The sequence below is a fragment of the Salvelinus namaycush genome, chromosome 27, assembly GCF_016432855.1.
Source record: "Salvelinus namaycush isolate Seneca chromosome 27, SaNama_1.0, whole genome shotgun sequence".
In the NCBI taxonomy this organism is placed as follows: domain Eukaryota; kingdom Metazoa; phylum Chordata; class Actinopteri; order Salmoniformes; family Salmonidae; genus Salvelinus; species Salvelinus namaycush.
The window spans coordinates 7,830,030-7,853,145 of record NC_052333.1 but is presented as its reverse complement, the minus strand read 5'-3'; the positions used below and the strand labels follow the sequence as shown (position 1 = coordinate 7,853,145).

The 23,116-nt window shown below is 39.4% G+C and overlaps 1 protein-coding gene across 1 annotated transcript in view; it reads left to right on the top strand.

Moving 5' to 3' along the window:
* Positions 1 to 409: 409 nt before the first annotated feature.
* Positions 410 to 23,116, top strand: part of LOC120022014 (sodium- and chloride-dependent GABA transporter 1-like) — a 35,423-nt gene continuing 12,716 nt past the window's right edge. The window contains exons 1-9 of the mRNA XM_038965815.1: positions 410 to 458; positions 1,479 to 1,570; positions 7,964 to 8,062; positions 8,488 to 8,694; positions 8,981 to 9,067; positions 21,968 to 22,100; positions 22,233 to 22,367; positions 22,558 to 22,768; positions 22,928 to 23,060. Of these exons, the coding sequence (XP_038821743.1) occupies positions 410 to 458; positions 1,479 to 1,570; positions 7,964 to 8,062; positions 8,488 to 8,694; positions 8,981 to 9,067; positions 21,968 to 22,100; positions 22,233 to 22,367; positions 22,558 to 22,768; positions 22,928 to 23,060 (1,146 nt within the window). The remainder of the gene's footprint in view (positions 459 to 1,478; positions 1,571 to 7,963; positions 8,063 to 8,487; positions 8,695 to 8,980; positions 9,068 to 21,967; positions 22,101 to 22,232; positions 22,368 to 22,557; positions 22,769 to 22,927; positions 23,061 to 23,116) is intronic.

Below are 23,116 nucleotides of genomic sequence, written 5' to 3'. Positions count from 1 at the left end.
TGACACGACGCACAATGATTGTAATATAATTATGTTCACTATTCAAATGTCTTTTTTTTACGCATTACATATGGCAGCAACATGCTGGCCTAGAAGGGAGGGAACATTTTGAAAGAGTAGATCTGGCTGTCCATTTCTCTTTGATTTGGAGGATTATATATTGTTGTGGTGTCCACACTGCAAAATCTGATCTAAAAATACTGTATAAATAGCCTGGTCCAACATGTCTTTGTGCTTTATTGCCAACTCATATATTCTTTGGCATGACAATGACCATAGAAGTTGGCAATACAGCACAACGAAATCTGGGACCAGGCTTCTAAATAGACACTATACAACAAAGTGGGGCTGTGCTCCTGGGAGGGGAGATGTCGCTCTCCATGTCTGCTGTCGAAGGAAGGACCCGGAGATGGCCAAAGGCCTTATTGAGAACAGGGCCAACACCAAACATCCAGAATGTGAGTAGGCAGAGTATTATTTTCCCCTTGCAAACAGGAAGACAAGACTATCGCAGGCATGAGTAATCAAACTTGATCTGATTCTGCCTTGACCATAACATTCTGTTCTGCAGTTCATTCTGTTCTCGTAAAACTGTCAAAACACGACACCAGTATAGACTACAAAAACATCGAGCATGATGTAATCTATTGGTTGTAATTGGTTATTGTAGAGTTGTTTATCTGTTGGTTTGTGTCTGACACGAGGAAGGGCAGACTCCTCTCCACATACAGTAGCTGCCTTGGAGGGAGATGTGCTGCTGCTGAAATGGTTCTACCAGAGCAAGGCCAACCCTAATGTCACTGACAAGTTCAGTGTCACGCCCTGACCGTAGAGAACCTTTTATGTCTCTATTTTAGTTTGGTCAGGGTGTGATTTGGGTGGGCATTCTATGTTTTTTTTTTTCTATGTTTTTGTATTTCTTTGTTTTGGCCGGGTATGGTTCTCAATCAGGTACAGCTGTCTATCGTTGTCTCTGATTGGGAACCCTACTTAGGTAGCTTTTTCCCACAGGGTTTTTGTGGGTAGTTAATTTCTGTTTAGTGTTTTCACCTTACAGGACTGTTTCGGTTATTCTCTTGTTTATTTTTGTTATAGTGTTCAGTTTTAATAAAACAAGCATGAACACTTACCACGCTGCGCTTTGGTCTGATGATTCCTCTTCTTCAGACGACGAATACCGTTACAGTCGGAGAGGAAGTAAGGAAGCCCATAGTAAAACAAAGTACAACTGTAGCTTTATTATACAAAACCTATTCTGAATCCCTGTTTCAGCCATGTTTTAAGGCAGGGGTTCTTGGACGCTGAGTAAGCCTAGTCCTAAATACATGCTCAATGGAGATTCTTCATTGAAAGGGGTTCATAGTCCAAGATCAGGCTTAATACATTTTGTCTGGGAAACCGGTCCAATGTATTGTATTTCACCGGTGAGTTTTAATTGTTTGTGCCAGCGGGCACCTTCCCATTATCTGACCTCTAAGTCCCCTCTGCACATGCTGCAGAGCGAGGGCACACCAACGTGGTGGAGGTCCTCACAGAGAAGTTCAAGTCCAATGTGCTGGCCAGAAGTAAGGTAGGCTACCACCACCACTGCACCTAGCCAGAACTAAGGTAGGCTACCACCACTTCACCTAGCCAGAACTAAGGTAGGCTACCACCACCACTGCACCTAGCCAGAACTAAGGTAGGCTACCACCACTACTACTACACCTAGCCAGAACTAAGGTAGGCTACCACCACCACTACACCAAGCTAGAACTAAGGTAGGCTACCACCACCACTACACCAAGCCAGAACTAAGGTAGGCTACCACCACCACTGCACCTAGCCAGAACTAAGGTAGGCTACCACCACCACTGCACCTAGCCAGAACTAAGGTAGGCTACCACCACCACTGCACCTAGCCAGAACTAAGGTAGGCTACCACCACCACTGCACCTAGCCAGAACTAAGGTAGGCTACCACCACCACTACTACTACACCTAGCCAGAACTTAGGCTAGCACCACCACTACTACCACACCTAGCCAGAACTAAGGTAGGGTACCACCAACACTACTACACACCAAGCCATAACTAAGGTAGGCTACCTCCACCACTACACCAAGCCAGAACTAAGGTAGGCTACCACCACCACTACTACACTCTTAGAAAAAAAGGGTTCCAAAATGGTTGTTCAGTTGTTCCAGTTTTGGTTCCAGATAGAACCCTTTTAGGTTCCAGGTAGAGCCCTCTGGGGAAAAGGTTCTACATGGAATATAATAGGGTTCTACCTGAAAGCGAAAAGTATTCTTCAACTTCAAAGGGTTCTCCTATGGGGACAGACGAAGAACCCTTTTAGGTTCTAGATAGCACCTTTTTTTCTAAGAGTGTACATCTACCCAGAACTAAGGTAGGCCAGCTAGCTAACGTTATCCATCCTAGCCAGAACACATCATACGTTTTGAAAATTGAGTGATCGACATCCACAAATGAATACATCCCATACATAACATATCATACCAAAAGTAGTTTCTTGGTTTTACGTCGTGAATAATACGAAATGCCCTGAGACCAGGTTGAGCCAGAATTAAGGTAGGCTACCACCACTACTCCTTTTCAAGCCATATGTGCATTTATAGGACAATAATCTCACAAGGAGTCATGATTAGGATAATACAGAGTCCCACGGTGGTTGTTATACTGTACCTTAAATCTGTGGCTGGTTGGTATGGTACAGCATAACATAGTTATTGTGATGGTGTCTGGCTACAGAAGCTGTAGGAGTCATTAGCAGTGGTGGAAAAAATACTCAATTGTCATACTTGAGTAAAAGTAAAGATACCTTAATAGAAAATGACTCAAGTAAAAGTCATCCAGTGAAATATTGCTTGAGTAAAAGTCTAAAAGTATTTGGTTTTAAATATACTTAAGTATCAAATGTAAATGGAATTGCTAAAATATACTTAAGTATCAAAAGTAAATGTAAAAGTATAAATAATTAAAAAGTCCTTATATTATGCATATATTATATTAGATTTTTTATTGACGGATAGTTAGGGGCACACTCCAACATAATTTACAAACAAAGCATGTGTGTTTAATGAGTCTGTCAGATCAGAGGCAGTAGGGATGACCAGGGATGTTCTCTTGATAAGTGTGTGAATTGGACCATTTTCCTGTCAAAATGTAACGAGTACTTTTGGGTGTCAGGGAAAATGTGTGGAGTAAAAAGTACAATATTTTCTTTCGGAATGTAGTGAAGTAAATTTTGCCAAAAATATAAATAGTTAAGTACAGATACCCCCAAAAAGGCAGCAGCTACTCTTCCTGGGGTCCAGCAACATTAAGGCAGTTATATACAATTACAAATATTACATTTCATAGCACTTTTCACAACACATTAAGTGTGTGCCCACAGGCCACTACTCTACTATCACATATCTACAATACAAAATCCATGTGTACATGTGTGTAGCGTGCATGTGTCATCATGTGTATGCATGTGTCCCCGCTGTTCCATAAGGTGTATTGTTATCAGTTTTTTAAATATGATTCTACTGCTTGCAACAGTTACTTGATGTGGAATAGAGTTCCATGTAGCCATGGCTTTATGTAGTACTGTGCGCCTCCCATAGTCTGTTCTGGACTTAGGAATTGTGAAGAGACCTGTGTAACATAGACTCAGGGAGTCAGGAAACAAGTGCAGTGTGAGTTTAATGATAATGAACATGGAACGAATACAAAACAAGAGACGCGTCTAACAAGAAAACATAAACAATACTACCTGATGACTGACAGAACAGAGTGCTAGATAAATGGTAAGTAATCAAGGTAGTAATGAAGTCCAGGTGTAACTGAAGATGGGGCACAGGTGTGCGTAATGATGGTTGCCAGGACCGGTGGTTAGTAAACCGGCGAGGTCTAGCGGGAGAGCGGGACTAGACATGACCTGTGGCATGTCTTGTGGGGTATGCATGGGTGGCCGAGCTGTGTGCTAGTAGTTTAAACAGACAGCATGTCAATACTTCTTACAAAAACAAGTAGTGATGAAGTCAATCTCTCCTCACTTTGAGCAATGAGCGATCGACATGCATATGTTAGCTCTCCTTGTACATTTAAGGTCTCAGATATGCTGCCCTGTTCTGAGCCAATTGTAATTTTCCTAAGTCCCTCTTGGTGGCACCTGACCACACTACTGAACAGCAGTCCAGGTAGGACAAAACTAGGGCCTGTAGGACCTGCCTTGTTGATAGTGTTATTAAGAAGGCAGAGTTCTGCTTTATTATGGACAGACCTCCCCATTTTAGGTACTGTTGCGTCAACGTGTTTTTACCATGACAGTTTTATAGCTTCTTTAATCAGACAACAGTTTTCAGCTGTGCTAACATAATTGCAAAAGGGTTTTTTAATGATCAATTAGCCTTTTAAAATGATACATTTTGATTAGCTAACACAAAGTGCCATTGGAACACAGGAGTGATGGTTGCTGATAACGGGCCTCTGTACGCCTATGTTGTCACAGTTGCGTGTATAAGTGGCAGGGAAGTCAGGCGCAGGAGAGTCAAATAGTGTAGAATGGAGTTTTTTAATTATAGTCCCAGTAATCTGCTCCATAACACTCATAGGAAAAACATAAAACAAATATGGGTACGATGACCCGTCGCACACCTATGCACAATAAACACAACACTTGACAAATAACAATCTCTGACAAAGACATGAGGGGAAACAGAGGGTTAAATACACAATAGGTAATGGATGGGATTGAAAACAGGTGTGTGGGAAGACAAGACAAAACCAATGGAAAATGAAAAATGGATCGATGATGGCTAGAAGACCGGTGACGTCGACCGCCGAACACCGCCCGAACAAGGAGAGGCAACGACTTCGGCAGAAGTCGTGACATATGTAGATATTCCATAAAATATTGGCAGTTTCCAGCTACAATAGTCATTTACAATATTAACCATGTCTACACTGTATTTCTGATCAGTTTGATGTTATTTTAATGGACAAAACAAATGTGCTTTTCTTTCAAAAGCAAGGGCATTTCTAAGTGACCTCAAACTTTTGAACGGTAGTGTATGTTATTGGGTTGTCCAGGTACATGTATGTTATTGGGTTGTCCAGGTACATGTATGTTATTGGGTTGTCCAGGTACATGTATGTTATTAGTTTGTCCAGGTACATGTATGTTATTAGTTTGTCCAGGTACATGTATGTTATTAGTTTGTCCAGGTACATGTATGTTATTGGGTTGTCCAGGTACATGTATGTTATTGGCTTGTCCAGGTACATGTATGTTATTGGTTTGTCCAGGTACATGTATGTTATTAGTTTGTCCAGGTACATGTATGTTATTGGCTTGTCCAGGTACATGTATGTTATTAGTTTGTCCAGGTACATGTATGTTATTGGCTTGTCCAGGTACATGTTATTGGCTTGTCCAGGTACATGTATGTAATTTGTTTGTCCATGTACATGTATGTTATTGGGTTGTCCAGGTACATGTATGTTATTGGGTTGTCCAGGTACATGTATGTTATTAGTTTGTCCAGGTACATGTATGTTATTAGTTTGTCCAGGTACATGTATGTTATTGGGTTGTCCAGGTACATGTATGTTATTGGGTTGTCCAGGTACATGTATGTTATTGGGTTGTCCAGGTACATGTATGTTATTGGGTTGTCCAGGTACATGTATGTTATTGGGTTGTCCAGGTACATGTATGTTATTAGTTTGTCCAGGTACATGTATGTTATTAGTTTGTCCAGGTACATGTATGTTATTGGGTTGTCCAGGTACATGTATGTTATTGGGTTGTCCAGGTACATGTATGTTATTGGGTTGTCCAGGCACATGTATGTTATTGGGTTGTCCAGGCACATGTATGTTATTAGTTTGTCCAGGTACATGTATGTTATTGGGTTGTCCAGGTACATGTATGTTATTGGGTTGTCCAGGTACATGTATGTTATTGGCTTGTCCAGGTACATGTATGTTATTAGTTTGTCCAGGTACATGTATGTTATTAGTTTGTCCAGGTACATGTATGTTATTGGGTTGTCCAGGTACATGTATGTTATTGGGTTGTCCAGGTACATGTATGTTATTGGGTTGTCCAGGTACATGTATGTTATTGGGTTGTCCAGGTACATGTATGTTATTGGGTTGTCCAGGTACATGTATGTTATTGGGTTGTCCAGGTACATGTATGTTATTGGGTTGTCCAGGTACATGTATGTTATTAGTTTGTCCAGGTACATGTATGTTATTAGTTTGTCCAGGTACATGTATGTTATTAGTTTGTCCAGGTACATGTATGTTATTGGGTTGTCCAGGTACATGTATGTTATTGGCTTGTCCAGGTACATGTATGTTATTGGCTTGTCCAGGTACATGTATGTTATTGGTTTGTCCAGGTACATGTATGTTATTAGTTTGTCCAGGTACATGTATGTTATTGGCTTGTCCAGGTACATGTATGTTATTAGTTTGTCCAGGTACATGTATGTTATTGGGTTGTCCAGGTACATGTTATTGGCTTGTCCAGGTACATGTATGTAATTTGTTTGTCCATGTACATGTATGTTATTGGGTTGTCCAGGTACATGTATGTTATTGGGTTGTCCAGGTACATGTATGTTATTAGTTTGTCCAGGTACATGTATGTTATTAGTTTGTCCAGGTACATGTATGTTATTGGGTTGTCCAGGTACATGTATGTTATTGGGTTGTCCAGGTACATGTATGTTATTGGGTTGTCCAGGTACATGTATGTTATTGGGTTGTCCAGGTACATGTATGTTATTGGGTTGTCCAGGTACATGTATGTTATTGGGTTGTCCAGGTACATGTATGTTATTAGTTTGTCCAGGTACATGTATGTTATTAGTTTGTCCAGGTACATGTATGTTATTGGGTTGTCCAGGTACATGTATGTTATTGGGTTGTCCAGGTACATGTATGTTATTGGGTTGTCCAGGCACATGTATGTTATTGGGTTGTCCAGGCACATGTATGTTATTAGTTTGTCCAGGTACATGTATGTTATTGGCTTGTCCAGGTACATGTATGTTATTGGCTTGTCCAGGTACATGTATGTTATTGGCTTGTCCAGGTACATGTATGTTATTAGTTTGTCCAGGTACATGTATGTTATTAGTTTGTCCAGGTACATGTATGTTATTAGTTTGTCCAGGTACATGTATGTTATTGGGTTGTCCAGGTACATGTATGTTATTGGGTTGTCCAGGTACATGTATGTTATTGGGTTGTCCAGGTACATGTATGTTATTGGGTTGTCCAGGTACATGTATGTTATTGGGTTGTCCAGGTACATGTATGTTATTGGGTTGTCCAGGTACATGTATGTTATTGGGTTGTCCAGGTACATGTATGTTATTAGTTTGTCCAGGTACATGTATGTTATTGGGTTGTCCAGGTACATGTATGTTATTGGGTTGTCCAGGTACATGTATGTTATTGGGTTGTCCAGGTACATGTATGTTATTGGGTTGTCCAGGTACATGTATGTTATTGGGTTGTCCAGGCACATGTATGTTATTGGGTTGTCCAGGCACATGTATGTTATTGGGTTGTCCAGGCACATGTATGTTATTGGGTTGTCCAGGCACATGTATGTTATTAGTTTGTCCAGGTACATGTATGTTATTAGTTTGTCCAGGTACATGTATGTTATTGGCTTGTCCAGGTACATGTATGTTATTGGCTTGTCCAGGTACATGTATGTTATTGGCTTGTCCAGGTACATGTATGTTATTGGCTTGTCCAGGTACATGTATGTTATTGGCTTGTCCAGGTACATGTATGTTATTGGCTTGTCCAGGTACATGTATGTTATTGGCTTGTCCAGGTACATGTATGTTATTGGCTTGTCCAGGTACATGTATGTTATTGGCTTGTCCAGGTACATGTATGTTATTGGATTGTACATGCATGTTTCACTCTGTTTCTCCCTGTAGAGACTCTGTGCCAGAGTGGGCAACACTGAAGTCCTAAAGGAGATGCTCAACAGTGTTCCCTCCAGTCACCTGCAGATGGCAGTCAACAAGCACTCCAAGGTACTGATAGAATTACATTACTTGGAAATACATTACTTGGGTTAGTGTAGGGTTTTCTTATGGTAATTAAATACTGGTATACTGCTATGAAATAACTGGTACTGCCACTAAATGGGTGTATTGCAGGTGAGTGTAATTCTGAAGTATGAGGATGACATGAACTCCCTGCTGCATTTATGTTATGTTGTGTTATTGTTTTACTGAGAGGGCACTCTGTCTGTGGGTCCATACAGAACGGCTGGTCACCGTTGTTATTGGCTGCTGAAAGAGGTCACATAGTGGTGGTTAGAATCCTGCTGCAGAACCATGCCAGGGTGGATGTCTCTGGGGTGAAATCTCCACTTACAAAACAAAAACTAGTTTCACATAGTCCATCCCTGTTCCAGTTTCTTCCGTTTGGTGCGTAATGAACACGACACCTATAGGACGGCAAGGCAACTCTCCACTTGGAGAGTGGGGCGGAGTGGGGCCACGAGAACATCGCTGACATTCTGCTGTCCCATAAGGCCTTTGTGAACGTTAAGACCAAGCTGAGCCTCACTCCTCTACACCTGGGGTCCCAGAACGGCTCAGCCAGCCTGGTCAGACTACTGGTGGAAACACACCTGGCCAGCATCGACGCTCTCTCCCTGGTCAGTGAGCTGAGCAATGACCCCCTCAATTATGGAGGTCTTGTGAACATATCCATGTTCATAGGAAATGTTCCAGCAGAATATGTTGTTGCTAATAGGACAATATGTAGCATCGCCCAGGTTGCAAACATGTGTAAGTTAAAATCAAAGACGTGGCAAATTCTCTTCCCATACCTTCATCTTTTCTAAAGGTCATTATTATTTGCACCAAATAACCCATTGGTTTATATCTGTGACCACTCCTGTTCTGTCCTGTGTTCTGAACCTTAATGTGTTTGGCCCTCAGACTAAGCAGACCCCTCTCTACCTCGCTGAAATCAGTGGACAGCTGGACGTGTGCAGCAGCCTGCTCCACCTCAGAACATACATCATAGTGAGGCTGTTTCTCTGGCTGTTTCTCTGGCTGTTTCTCTGGCTGTTTCTCTGGCTGTTTCTCTGGCTGACTCTCTGGCTGACTCTCTGGCTGACTCTCTGGCTGACTCTCTGGCTGACTCTCTGGCTGACTCTCTGGCTGTGCCTATTTCAACTGTGTATGTGCTAAATGATGTGATGGAGAACTCCGGATCTTTCTTCTATAGTTGTAACTTCAACAATCTAATTTGCATACCAAGTCCTCTGTAAGCTCTTTGTTGTTTTACCTGTGCCTTTCCTATCAGCATGGCCAGATGGCCCTCCACCTGATTGCATCAAACGATCATTCATTTATTAATGTATTCATCCATCCATTCATTGATTCATTGCCATCCATCAATTCATCCATCCATCCATCCTTCCGTTCATCCATCCTGTCATTCATCTAACCATCCATTCACAAAGAGAAGGTGAGACTAGCCTGGAGATGGGAACGTTATGAGAAGAGGGGATGTTAATGAGGCGGCAGGTAGCCTGGCGGGTAGGAGCGTTGGGTCAGTAACCGAAAGGTTGCTGGATCGAATCCCCAAGCTGACCATGTAAAAATCTGTCTTTCTGCCCCTGATCAAGGCAGTTAACCCACTGTTCCCCGGGCGCCAAAGACGTGGATGTCGATTAAGGCAGCTCTCCGCACCTCTCTGATTCAGAGGGGTTGGGTTAAATACGGAAGACACATTTCAGTTGAATGCTTTCAGTTGTACAACTGACTAGGAATCCCCCTTTCCCTTATGGGGACATGCAGTAAAGGGACTAGCCTGGGGACATAATGGGGAGAGTTTGGTGATGTCATGGGGAGAGTTTGGTGATGTCATGGGGATGTCATGGGGAGAGTATGGGAACGTTATGGTGACAATACAGAGAATACAGTATTCGGCACTGGTCAAAAAGTGATTGATGAGGTATTTTATGGATCACGTGGTTATGCCCATATATGTACATCCGTCCGGAAGTTCTCACGCTATCGAGTGAGTGTTTATGTAACCTGCTAGTGCATCTGTTTATGTTAAAGCCTGTGTTTACATTAAAGCTGTCATGATGATTGATGTGTAGTGACATCGTTGAACTGTGGAATGGGTTTGAACATTTGAAAGAGTATGGCCGCTGTTGTAGTGAACTTATGGCCTGGCTGTTGTATATGAAACAGTCATTTCCGGGGGGGTAGGGTATTGGTCAGTATAAGTAAAGAGGTGTTAACGCTACGAGCGACAAGAAACCTTGAGAGATAAACCCCAGAACACTAAAGAAGAAAGAAATAAAACATGGCTCCTAGACCAATTGTGGGTGTATTGTGTCCTTTCTGTCAAGAACACAATGACAAAACCATCGAAGCCATTCTTTGTGATGCCCCTGATTGTTTTAATGGTGTGCTGGATATGAGTGACGGACACGAGTTACATTTTCCAACCGGAAGATTCAACTGTGAAGATTTTCACAAACAGCTGCCTCAGCACCCTTTTTCAACCAAAAACATGAAGTTTTTCTCCTGCGTTGCAGAAGAGAGAATGGCTTAAGATACGCCTTGCTCTAACAGGCCCTGAGTGGGACAACCCTCCCGGGGTACGCATTGGAAGAGGAAGTCTGCGGGCGAGATGATTTGAAAGCCAAGAATCTCTTCAGTGGCATATAGTCCAGACTCGTCACAATTTTAGGTTGTGCCGAATTCAATAGTTCAAATGCAACCAAATCAGTTAGTTCGTATGTATTTTCAAAAGCCTGCACGGAGGTCAACTATTTTGTGGCTGTCTTTAGCTTTCAGGTGGGGAGATGATCATAAAGTCCTTGGCATGATGAAACAGGTGGAAAATCTTTTCCAACATGGTGAACATTTACGCCGATGGGCGCTTCTATCCTTATGACAGAACCTGGGCCTCAAGGCAAGATGGTTGATCTATCCAGGAAAAGAAAACATACGGAACCTGGATGGAGCGGGATATCGTGCGGGAAAGAGACAATGTCTGAACCGGTCACATCTTGAAGATGGTGATTTAGAGAGCGATGGAATTGTTGGTTGACCATAGATCCCCCCCCCCCCCCCCCCCCCTGGCCTTTTTCTGTAAGAAAGGAATAGTTCAATAAAATAGTTCAATCAAATAGTTCAATCAAATAGTTCAATAAAAACGTGCATTTCGGTACTAAAGATTTTAAAAATGTAATTTTCATTGAAAGAAATATCCTGTCTATGTAACTGAAAAGGTTGGTTGTGTGTGTGTGTGTGTGTGTGTGTGTGTGTCTGTTTTTTTCTAATCAATTCAGCAGTAGGGGGGCATATGTACATAAGGAAACCCAAACAACAGTAGTTTTTTCCCCCAAGCATCTCATTTACCTTCAAGGGGCTGAAATATCAGACTCTCTATGGCTCTGGGTGTCCCGGTGTCAGGTTAGAAGCTGGGTTTACACACACAGAGAGAATCTTGAAAATAATCAAAATGCCTTATTTTATATGAACACAATCTTTCCTACAACAGACAATTATAAATCTAAACATTTAATGGGTATTAAAGTGTAGCACTGTGTGGTTATAATATATATACAGTATGTTGTATAACATTTTTCTTTTTTGTGTATACAAACATTCTGGTATGGTTAAATATTGCATAGAAAATGTGTTTAAATAATTATAACACGTTTAAAAGGTATGTACTAAAGATTTATCAATAAAGGGTTTTAAAATTGCATCTTACCTTGAATGGAATCTCTCTCACTCTCTCTCTCTATGTATCTGTCTGTCTCAGTGTCTCAACACAGATAAAGGATTCTGGGAAAGATGGGCGTGTGTGTGTGTGTGTGTGTGTGTGTGTGTGTCTCTGCATGTGTGTTTGAACCAATGTTTTTTTTCTAACCAATAAAGCAGTAGGGGGCTATATGTACATGAGGAAACCCAAACGACAGGTGTTTTTTCTATGAGTGGGGATCAACAAAAAGGTTTATACCCCTTACACACCAGGAGAGCTGCTCTCCAGTGGGGGGGGGGGGGGGGGGGGGCTGTCACAGTCAATCACAACATCCAACATAGAAAATACCTATCCACCCCAGACCTTTACACATGGAGAATTCTGAAGGTGCGTTGCAATTACAATCTAAAGAATGCTTTTTAACTATGCATGTTAATATGTATATATTGTCTATTATAAAAGGATGTTTTTTAATAAGGTATTATATAAAAACATATATATATATTGAATGAGAGGAGGGGTTATTTTTAAATGCTTTTTTATTTATTTATTTATATGTTAAACGAGAATGGACTAGGGACCTATATAGGTATTTAACCCCAAAATGTTGTGGATAAAATCATATATATATATTATATTAGATTTTGTGTGTGTTATGTAGTTTGTGGGGAATTGTTAGATATTACATGTTAGATATTACTGCACTGTATCTCTCTCTCTCTCTCTGTATAACATTTCAGTCAATGTATACCAAAGTAACAAATATTTAACAACGTTTCAATGTTTTGTATTGCAACAGTTATGAAAGACAATGACATCCAACTTTTGGAGAATTATTAATATAATGTGTTACATAGTGTGCATATGTGATAACTTTATGTAATAGATTCTCTCTTTCTCTCACTCTCTCACTCTCTCTCTTCCTCTCTCAGGCTATGAAAAAAGACAAAAGGCATGACATTGACTCCTGAGTGTTGAACTTTTGCCCCTTCTATAGCCACCCTGGTTATTATATGACCCTGATGGTCATCTACGATCGTTGGAACGTCTTGAATAACAATAAGGGGCACATGTACTCTGTAATGTCCACTCAGCACAGCCCTGGGAGCATGGTTCATCTCTAGTTTAATCCTAGGTTCATGACTTCTAGGGAGTATTTCCTAGATGCTGTGCTTCAGTATTGATGGGTCTTGGATGTTTAGACTGGGTTTCTGTAAAACACTTGGTAACAACTGCTGATGCAAAAAGGGCTTTTAAGAAATACATTTGGTTGATTTACAGATTTGTATTATTATAACAAAATTATTATTATCATAATCTTTATTATTATTATGTTACAGGTGAGACGTCCCCAGAAATGTCAACGTCTTGTCAAGTGCTCAAATCTGTACAGCAGCTCCAGACAATCATGTACAGTAGCTCCAATTTACAAGAATGGGTTTACAAGGCAGTGATGAAACTCAGTTTATATGAGTGCTAATTCAAACATACAATGATATATATCTGATACAATTACCCATTAAAAACTGTTGTTACAAAATCAATTCTCATTGTGTTCCTTTCAAGGTTTCACAAACATAAAACAACTATCTAGTTAATGTTTCTCGGACTAACACACTGTTGAGTTTCCTATTTACTAAAGAACAGTCATTAAGACAAAACACAAAGAGTTGTAATATAATCTGTATACATGTCATTCTATACTGAAAACAGGCACATTCTGAAACATGTTGATGATGTTGATGTGATAACACATTTTTTATTCATCTCTCAATTTAGGATAATACCGTTTATTTTATACTTTACTTAAATTGTATTATTTATGTTGTCTCATACCATGCTAATACACTACCAAGCAATGCAAACCAATGTGGAATTAATCCCGTAACAGTTGTGTGTCTTTTTGGATCAAGAATTGATCAAGAATACTAATAGGCTTGATCAGATCCTCTTTCCTATTCAGACATATTAATGCACAGCCACATGCAAATCCATCAACTCCACCAATAAAACATTGAAAACCTTAACATGACTACTGGCAATGTCATTATTTTTGTCACCATCCATCAATGGTTGAATTGTGTTTTTGTTCTTTGTACATGCATCGAGCTTCCAATGGCTGGAGCCAATCAACATGGTCAATTTAAACGACCCAAATAAAACGCATGTGAAAAGATGTGGTCAAAGTATAAAACTTTACTGTTTTTTTCCCCTAACATTTGCCATAACCAGTAAGCCTTACATCCTGAATGTATATGGGCTCCCAAATATGCACCTGGGAACACATGGGAGGGGTGGGACCACATGCACTTTTAAGTAATTGAGCCAAGAACATAATGTCTATATTGTAATTAAAATCATTGACCCATAAGAGAACACATGACCAAAACGAAGCATGACCCATATAGAATTAAAACAACATTATTCTTAATGAGAAATATGATCTAATAAACACGTTTGCATAATGAAAGACATGAAAACTGTCTCCAACAATGTATTTAGCTATGTATAAAACTTTAATATTGGCAGTAAGGTCATTGAGACTAACAATAGACAATAGTTATTGTGGGAGGTTTAGGGATAAATATAGTGAAGGATCATGAATGTTAGAGATTTGTTCACAGTAGGGAATTTAAAAGACGGGGATTACAACCCCAAAGTAATAGTGGTAAGAAAGATCCTAAAGGTCATTTCAGATTCAGGTTTAGGGGGGTAATAACTTTATGGAAACCACTATTCACACTATGTGGATTAGAAACATGTACAGACATAGAGAACCATCACATCAAGGAGGTGTAACAGGGATGAATGGCTATTCAATGTACAACAGTAGTCTTCTGTAACAAGCAATACGTATTAAATATGTTTACATACATCCATGACTGAATGGTTTCACAAACTCCTTTAAAGATTTTGTAATTAAGTTGTAACAGACCTAGAGACACCAAAACATCAATGTTTAGAGAAGCTTGGAGAATATTCCACAAGTAAGGGGCAAAGAGCTGATTTACCTAACTCTGTACAGACCAAAGGAATTTCCAGAGTTAGCAATCCCTGAGACTGTGTATGATAACGGCACCTCTTACCTCTAACGGTTATTGTAGATGTTAGCTACAGAGGGAGTTTACAGTATGTAAAATAGCTTTATAAAGGCAAAGAGAGCAACAAATTGACCTACATGACCTCAAAGAGGGTCAGTCTACTTTATAATAGAGAATGCAGGGATGTGTACTGAACCTGTACCCATAATAAAACAAAGTGATCTGTGGTCAAATGCATCTAAAGGCTTTAATGAAGTGGCAGCTGCATTCATATAGATGATTTCGCAATAGTCTAGGACCAGTAAGAACATAGATTGAATGATCTGCTTTGTACTATTAAGCAAGAGGCCTGACCTATTTCTATAGAAGAAGACCCTTTTTATATTCAACATCTTAATTAACTAACTCATCAATATGTTTTAAAAAAAGACAACTTAACGTATGTACTGATACACCGTACTAGGTACGTACACTTCAATCATTAGAACTATTTTTGTGTACTCTAGAAAACAACATATACTTAGTTTTCCATGTATTCAATAATAATTTGAGGTCAATAAAGGTTTTCTGCAAAATAATGAAAGTATAATGTAGTTCAGAAAGAGCATGATCAGCAGGGCGGGTGATAGAGTACACAACTGTATCGTATGCGTACAGGTGCAGGTAATACTTTGTTATTATTACATTTAGATTTGCGAAATGTAGGGTGAGGGAGAGCTTAGTATCTCCACTCGCCGTGTTTGGAGGAAGAAGAAGGATGAGTACAACCCCAAGAACACCATCCCAACCGCTTCTCTGTGTGTGGAGTAAAGGTGGTCTAGAGTTTTTTTTCTTCCTATGGTTGCATGTGACATGCTGGTAGAAATGAGTTAAAACAGATTTAAATTTGCCTGCATTAAAGTCCCCGGCCACTAGGAGCGCCGCTTCTGGATGAGCATTTTCTTGTTTGCTTATGACCTTATACAGCTCATTGAGTGCGGTCTTAGTGCTAGCATCGGTTTGTGGTGGTAAATAGACTGCTACGAATAATATAGATGAAAACTCTCTTGGTAGATAGTGTGGTCTACAGCTTATCATGAGGTAATCTACCTCAGGCGAGCAATACCTCGTGACTTCTTTAATATTAGACATTGTGCACCAGCTGTTATTGACAAATAGACAAACACACCCACTCCTCATCTTACCAGGCATAGCTGTTCTGTCCTGCTGATGCACGGAAATCCCAGCCAACTGTATATTATCTGTGTCGTCGTTCAGCCATGACTCGGTGAAACATAAGATATTACAGTTTTTTATGTCCTGTTGATAGGATAGAACGGAGATTATTCTGTTTATTTCTAGTGATTGCACATTGGCCAATAGAACGGATGCTAGAGGCGGGTTACCCTCTCGTCGACGAATTCTCTTGTCAGTTGAGAACCACTGGTCTAGTATATAAACCAGTTGAGAACCTCTGGTCTAGTGTATAAACCAGTTGAGAACCACTCTACTAGTGTATAAACCAGTTGAGAACCACTGGTCTAGTGTATAAACCAGTTGAGAACCACTCTACTAGTGTATAAACCAGTTGAGAACCACTGGTCTAGTGTATAAATCAGTTGAGAACCACTCTACTAGTGTATAAACCAGTTGAGAACCACTGGTCTAGTGTATAAACCAGTTGAGAACCACTGGTCTAGTGTATAAACCAGTTGAGAACCACTCTACTAGTGTATAAACCAGTTGAGAACCACTGGTCTAGTGTATAAACCAGTTGAGAACCACTGGTCTAGTGTATAAACCAGTTGAGAACCACTCTACTAGTGTATAAATCAGTTGAGAACCACTCTACTAGTGTATAAATCAGTTGAGAACCACTCTGCTAGTGTATAAATCAGTTGAGAACCACTCTACTAGTGTATAAATCAGTTGAGAACCACTCTACTAGTGTATAAATCAGTTGAGAACCACTGGTCTAGTGTATAAACCAGTTGAGAACCACTCTACTAGTGTATAAATCAGTTGAGAACCACTCTACTAGTGTATAAATCAGTTGAGAACCACTCTACTAGTGTATAAATCAGTTGAGAACCACTCTACTAGTGTATAAATCAGTTGAGAACCACTCTACTAGTGTATAAATCAGTTGAGAACCACTCTACTAGTGTATAATGTGTACCATCATAACTTTCATACGACAGTGCCTTGATTATTTGTGACGTAACATTGCATTATGATAACACTTTTCTAGGGACAGTATTTTGAAAACATGTTTTATTTTACAAATGAATCTGTTGTTACTGAAACACCTGTTTATTTTATAAATGGAAGTGTCTACGTCAGCTCTGCCAATCAGGACACTTAACTGTACGTCTGCCAAAGCCTCCGATTTGACAATATACATTGTATGATGCTTCATTCTAAAGTTAAATAAGTAAGTTAACATTTTTATGAAGCATTTATTGTAGTGACATGTGTAGAGAAACTTATATTTGATATAACATGTGAGTTACTCAGTAACTCCATTACTTAATTAAAATGGTCAAAACTGTGCAATAGAGAAATAGGAAGTCAAACCTGTCTGCTTTCTCTGTCACATAACTTCTTTCTTTTGGCTAATTGCTTCTTCCCCCCTCTCTCTCTCTCTCTCTCTCTCTCTCTGTATCTCCTATATCTATACTTCTAAATACTTTGAAGTACTACTTAAGTCGTTTTTTGGGGTATCTGTACTTTACTTTACTATTTATATTTTTGACAACTTTTACTATTAGTTCATTACATTCCTAAAGAAAATAATGTACTTTTTACTCCATACATTCTCCCTGACACCCAAAAGTACTCGTTATATTTTGAATGCTAAGCAGAACATAAAATGGTTCAATTCACACAGTTATCAAGAGAACATACCTGGTCATCCCTACTGCATCTGATCTGGCGGACACACTAAACAACAAATGCTTAGTTTGTAAATAATGTCTGAGTGTTGGAGTGTGCCCCTGGCTTTCCGGAAATAAATAAAAATAGAATGGTGCCGTCTGGTTTTCTTAATATAAGAAATTTTCAATGATTTATACTTTTACTTTTGATACTTAAGTCATTTTTTGTGATTCCATTTACTTTTGATACTTAAGTATATTTAAAAACAAATACTTTAAGACTTTTACTCAAGTAGTATTTTGCTGGTTGACGTTCACTTTTACTTGAGTCATTTTCTATTAAGGTATCTTTACTTTTACTCAAGTATGACAATTGAGTATTTTTTCCAACACTGTCTATGGCAACAAAACAAGACTGTAAACAACATGCCTATAAAACAAGACTGTAAACATTATGGCTACAAAAACAGGACTGTAAACATTATGGCTACAAAACAGGACAGGAAACATTATGACTATGAAACAGGACTGTAAACATTATGGCTATGAAACAGGACTGTAAACATTATGGCTATGAAACAGGACTGTAAACATTATGACTATGAAACATGACTGTAAACATTATGGCTATGAAACAGGACTGTAAACATTATGGCTATGAAACAGGACTGTAAACATTATGGCTATAAAACAGGACTGTAAACATTATGGCTATGAAACAGGACAGGAAACATTATGACTATGAAACAGGACTGTAAACATTATGGCTATGAAACAGGACTGTAAACATTATGGCTATGAAACAGGACTGTAAACATTATGACTATGAAACAGGACTGTAAACATTATGACTATAAAACAGGACTGTAAACATTATGACTATGAAACAGGACTGTAAACATTATGGCTATGTGTCACGCCCTGGCCTTAGTATTCTTTGTTTTCTTTATTATTTTAGTTAGGTCAGGGTGTGACATGGGTAATTTATGTGGGTTTTGTAGTGTCTAGGGTGGTTGTAAGGTTTAGGGGGTTTATTTAGAGTAGTTGGGTTTATGTTTAGTATAGTTGTCTAGCTGTGTCTATGGTTGAGTGTAGGTGTTTAGGAAAGTCTATGGTTGCCTGAATTGGGTCTCAATTAGAGACAGCTGGTTATTGTTGTCTCTGATTGGGAGCCATATTTAAGGTAACCATAGGCTTTAGCTGTTTGTGGGGAATTGTCTATGTCGATGTTCTATGTTGCATGTATGCACTAGTTCATGCTTAGCTTCAGTTTTGTTAGTTTGTAAAGTGGTTTCGTTTTGTGTTTGTTCTCTTCTAAATAAAAGAAGATGTTCTTTTCACGCGCTGCGCCTTGGTCCTCACTCTCTCCTATAGACGATCGTGACACTATGAAACAGGACTGTAAACATTATGGCTATGAAACAGGACTGTAAACATTATGACTATGAAACAGGACTGTAAACATTATGACTATAAAACAGGACAGGAAACATTATGACTATGAAACAGGACTGTAAACATTATGAATATGAAACAGGACAGTAAACATTATGGCTATGAAACAGGACTGTAAACATTATGACTATGAAACAGGACTGTAAACATTATGACTATGAAACAGGACTGTAAACATTATGACTATGAAACAGGACTGTAAACATTATGGCTATAAAACAGGACTGTAAACATTATGGCTATGAAACAGGACTGTAAACATTATGGCTATGAAACAGGACTGTAAACATTATGGCTATAAAACAGGACTGTAAACATTATGGCTATGAAACAGGACTGTAAACATTATGGCTATGTGTCACGCCCTGGCCTTAGTATTCTTTGTTTTCTTTATTATTTTAGTTAGGTCAGGGTGTGACATGGGTAATTTATGTGGGTTTTGTAGTGTCTAGGGTGGTTGTAAGGTTTAGGGGGTTTATTTAGAGTAGTTGGGTTTATGTTTAGTATAGTTGTCTAGCTGTGTCTATGGTTGAGTGTAGGTGTTTAGGAAAGTCTATGGTTGCCTGAATTGGGTCTCAATTAGAGACAGCTGGTTATTGTTGTCTCTGATTGGGAGCCATATTTAAGGTAACCATAGGCTTTAGCTGTTTGTGGGGAATTGTCTATGTCGATGTTCTATGTTGCATGTATGCACTAGTTCATGCTTAGCTTCAGTTTTGTTAGTTTGTAAAGTGGTTTCGTTTTGTGTTTGTTCTCTTCTAAATAAAAGAAGATGTTCTTTTCACGCGCTGCGCCTTGGTCCTCACTCTCTCCTATAGACGATCGTGACACTATGAAACAGGACTGTAAACATTATGGCTATGAAACAGGACTGTAAACATTATGGCTATGAAACAGGACTGTAAACATTATGACTATGAAACAGGACTGTAAACATTATGGCTATGAAACAGGACTGTAAACATTATGACTATGAAACAGGACTGTAAACATTATGACTATGAAACAGGACTGTAAACATTATGGCTATGAAACAGGACTGTAAACATTATGGCTATGAAACAGGACTGTAAACATTATGACTATGAAACAGGACTGTAAACATTATGGCTATGAAACAGGACTGTAAACATTATGGCTATGAAACAGGACTGTAAACATTATGGCTATGAAACAGGACTGTAAACATTATGGCTATGAAACAGGACTGTAAACATTATGGCTATGAAACAGGACTGTAAACATTATGACTATGAAACAGGACTGTAAACATTATGACTATGAAACAGGACTGTAAACATTATGGCTATAAAACAGGACTGTAAACATTATGGCTATAAAACAGGACTGTAAACATTATGGCTATGAAACAGGACTGTAAACATTATGGCTATGAAACAGGACTGTAAACATTATGGCTATGAAACAGGACTGTAAACATTATGGCTATGAAACAGGACTGTAAACATTATGGCTATGAAACAGGACTGTAAACATTATGGCTATGAAACAGGACTGTAAACATTATGACTATGAAACAGGACTGTAAACATTATGGCTATGAAACAGGACTGTAAACATTATGGCTATAAAACAGGACAGTAAACATTATGACGATGAAACAGGACAGGAAACATTATGACTATGAAACAGGACTGTAAACATTATGACTATGAAACAGGACAGTAAACATTATGACTATGAAACAGGACTGTAAACATTATGGCTATGAAACAGGACAGTAAACATTATGGCTATGAAACAGGAGAGGAACCTTCCTCTCTCTTTTCTATTAAACTAAACTCTGCAGCCACCTGTGCTTCTTTCATTAATAACGGCAGAGATACGGGGGGAAACCCTTCGCTTCTCTCATTCTCTATGATTAACCACCAGGATGTTGTTTTTACCTGGTCAGACCAGGACGAGTACAGGGTGTCCGGGGAGCGAGACGGATGCGTTTGAAGCACATAACATTTAATAAGTCACTGTCAATAGGACTCTGCTTAACGTAACGCCAGACAGAAAGCGAAAAGAGGGGAGAAATAACCCAGTTTGCAATCCAAATGGCGCCCTATTTCCTTTATAATGCACTACTTTTGACCAGGGCCCATAGGGTCATAGTCAAAAGTAGTGCATTATGTAGGGAATAGTGTGCCATTTGGAACGGAGTTCAGGATTCTCATCTTTCATCTCTCTAAGTGCCTTGCAGTACTAAGTGTCTGAATCTCGTCATATTGTATTGGTGATATTTTTGTATTACCTAAACTTTCATCAGGTTTAAAGTCTGTAATGTACGGTATATTCTGATGACGTACAGTGATTGCACGTTGTTGAGAAGACTAAGCCCTTGAGCTTGAAATGTTTATAGAGATGATTCTAATTCATATATCCATGTACTATGTGTTTTCACTCCAGTTTGTTTTAGGCGGTTTACACATTTGCATAGAAGGTAGGCAAACTCCTTGGGTCAGTCCAGTTGGAGTGTAAACAGTCTGTTAAACTTGAACTTACAGTCTGTCCCAACACAAACACAAGGCATGACTTAGAGCATGTAGTCATGAGGCAACCTTAACATTTTGTGACAACATCAAAATCAGAATCAATCTATGAATGACCATTCTAGGCATGGCCACATTTGTATTCTGTAGCCGCCAGTTAATCTTCTGTAAATCATTCATTTTTTTGTTATAATTTTTTTTTTCTCACAGAAAATGGAAGACATCCCTCTCCCCTTTCCAACACATTTTCCTGTAAATCATACATTTTTGGCGAAAGATGAAAATATTATAAATCTGTGGAGAGGAGTCTCTGTTGGTTGTTGGGGTCAAACCTTTCTCAGACGATGGACAGACTACCAAGAGAAAGAGAGACATGGGCCAATCGTGCAGAGTTCATCCTTTCTTCAGTAGGCTATGCAGTCGGAATTGGAAATGTCTGGCGCTTTCCATATGTCTGCTTCAGCGGTGGTGGAGGTCAGTTCATGGAAAAGTATGCTTTGGGGTACAACATTACCTTGGAGCTCTTATACTAGTTTTAATAGACTATTATTAGATGAAATGTTTTATCATTGATTTCTACATCTAATTACCATCTCCTCTCCTCAGGTGCATTCCTCGTTCCCTATCTTACCATGATGTGTCTGTGTGCCATCCCACTGGTGTTCATGGAGTTTACAGTGGGGCAGTACACAAAAAAAGGACCTGTTGAGGCGTTCATCAACATCTGTCCTCTAATGAAAGGTGGGATAACTTTTGCCTCAAAAAAGGGAAGATCATACATTACAAGATATAATTGACCAGTATTATGAAGTCAGTTTTATATCAAGAGAGACCACAAGTAACAGAATACTAGAGCCTGTATCATTTTTTATTTTATTTGACCTTTAACCTATGCTATGTTTATTCCATGTTTGTTGTTGTTGATCTCCAGGTGTGGGTGTGGCTATGGTGATGCTGTCCTTCATCGTGGCCTCCTACAACAACACAGTCCTGACCTGGGTTCTGTACTACCTCTTCCACTCCTTCACAGCCCCGTTGCCATGGCAGCTCTGTAATGCCACCTGGAACATTCCAGAGAACTGTTCCAGCTTCATGGAAAACACCACCACCCACCTGCAGTCCGCCACTAAACAATTCTTTGAGTAGGTTTACATGTTACAGTAACATTTTAACCGTTCTCATTCAATGTTACTTCAAGCTGTGATGTTGGTTTAACCAAATTCACAACACAGACATCTCCCTAGTTGTTTTTATTCACCAAGCATGTAGCATCATTACACTTAAATAATGTGTGTGCTTAGCCATAGGCTCCTGGAAATCACTGAGGGGATTGAGACTGTGGGCCACCTGCGATGGGAGCTGGTCGGAATTCTCCTGCTGATCTGGGTCATCCTATTCTTCTGTGTCTTCAAGGGGATCAGATCCACTGGCAAAGTTGTCCATCCCTCCTGACTATTGTTAAAGACATTAGATACCCAACAGAGCACTTC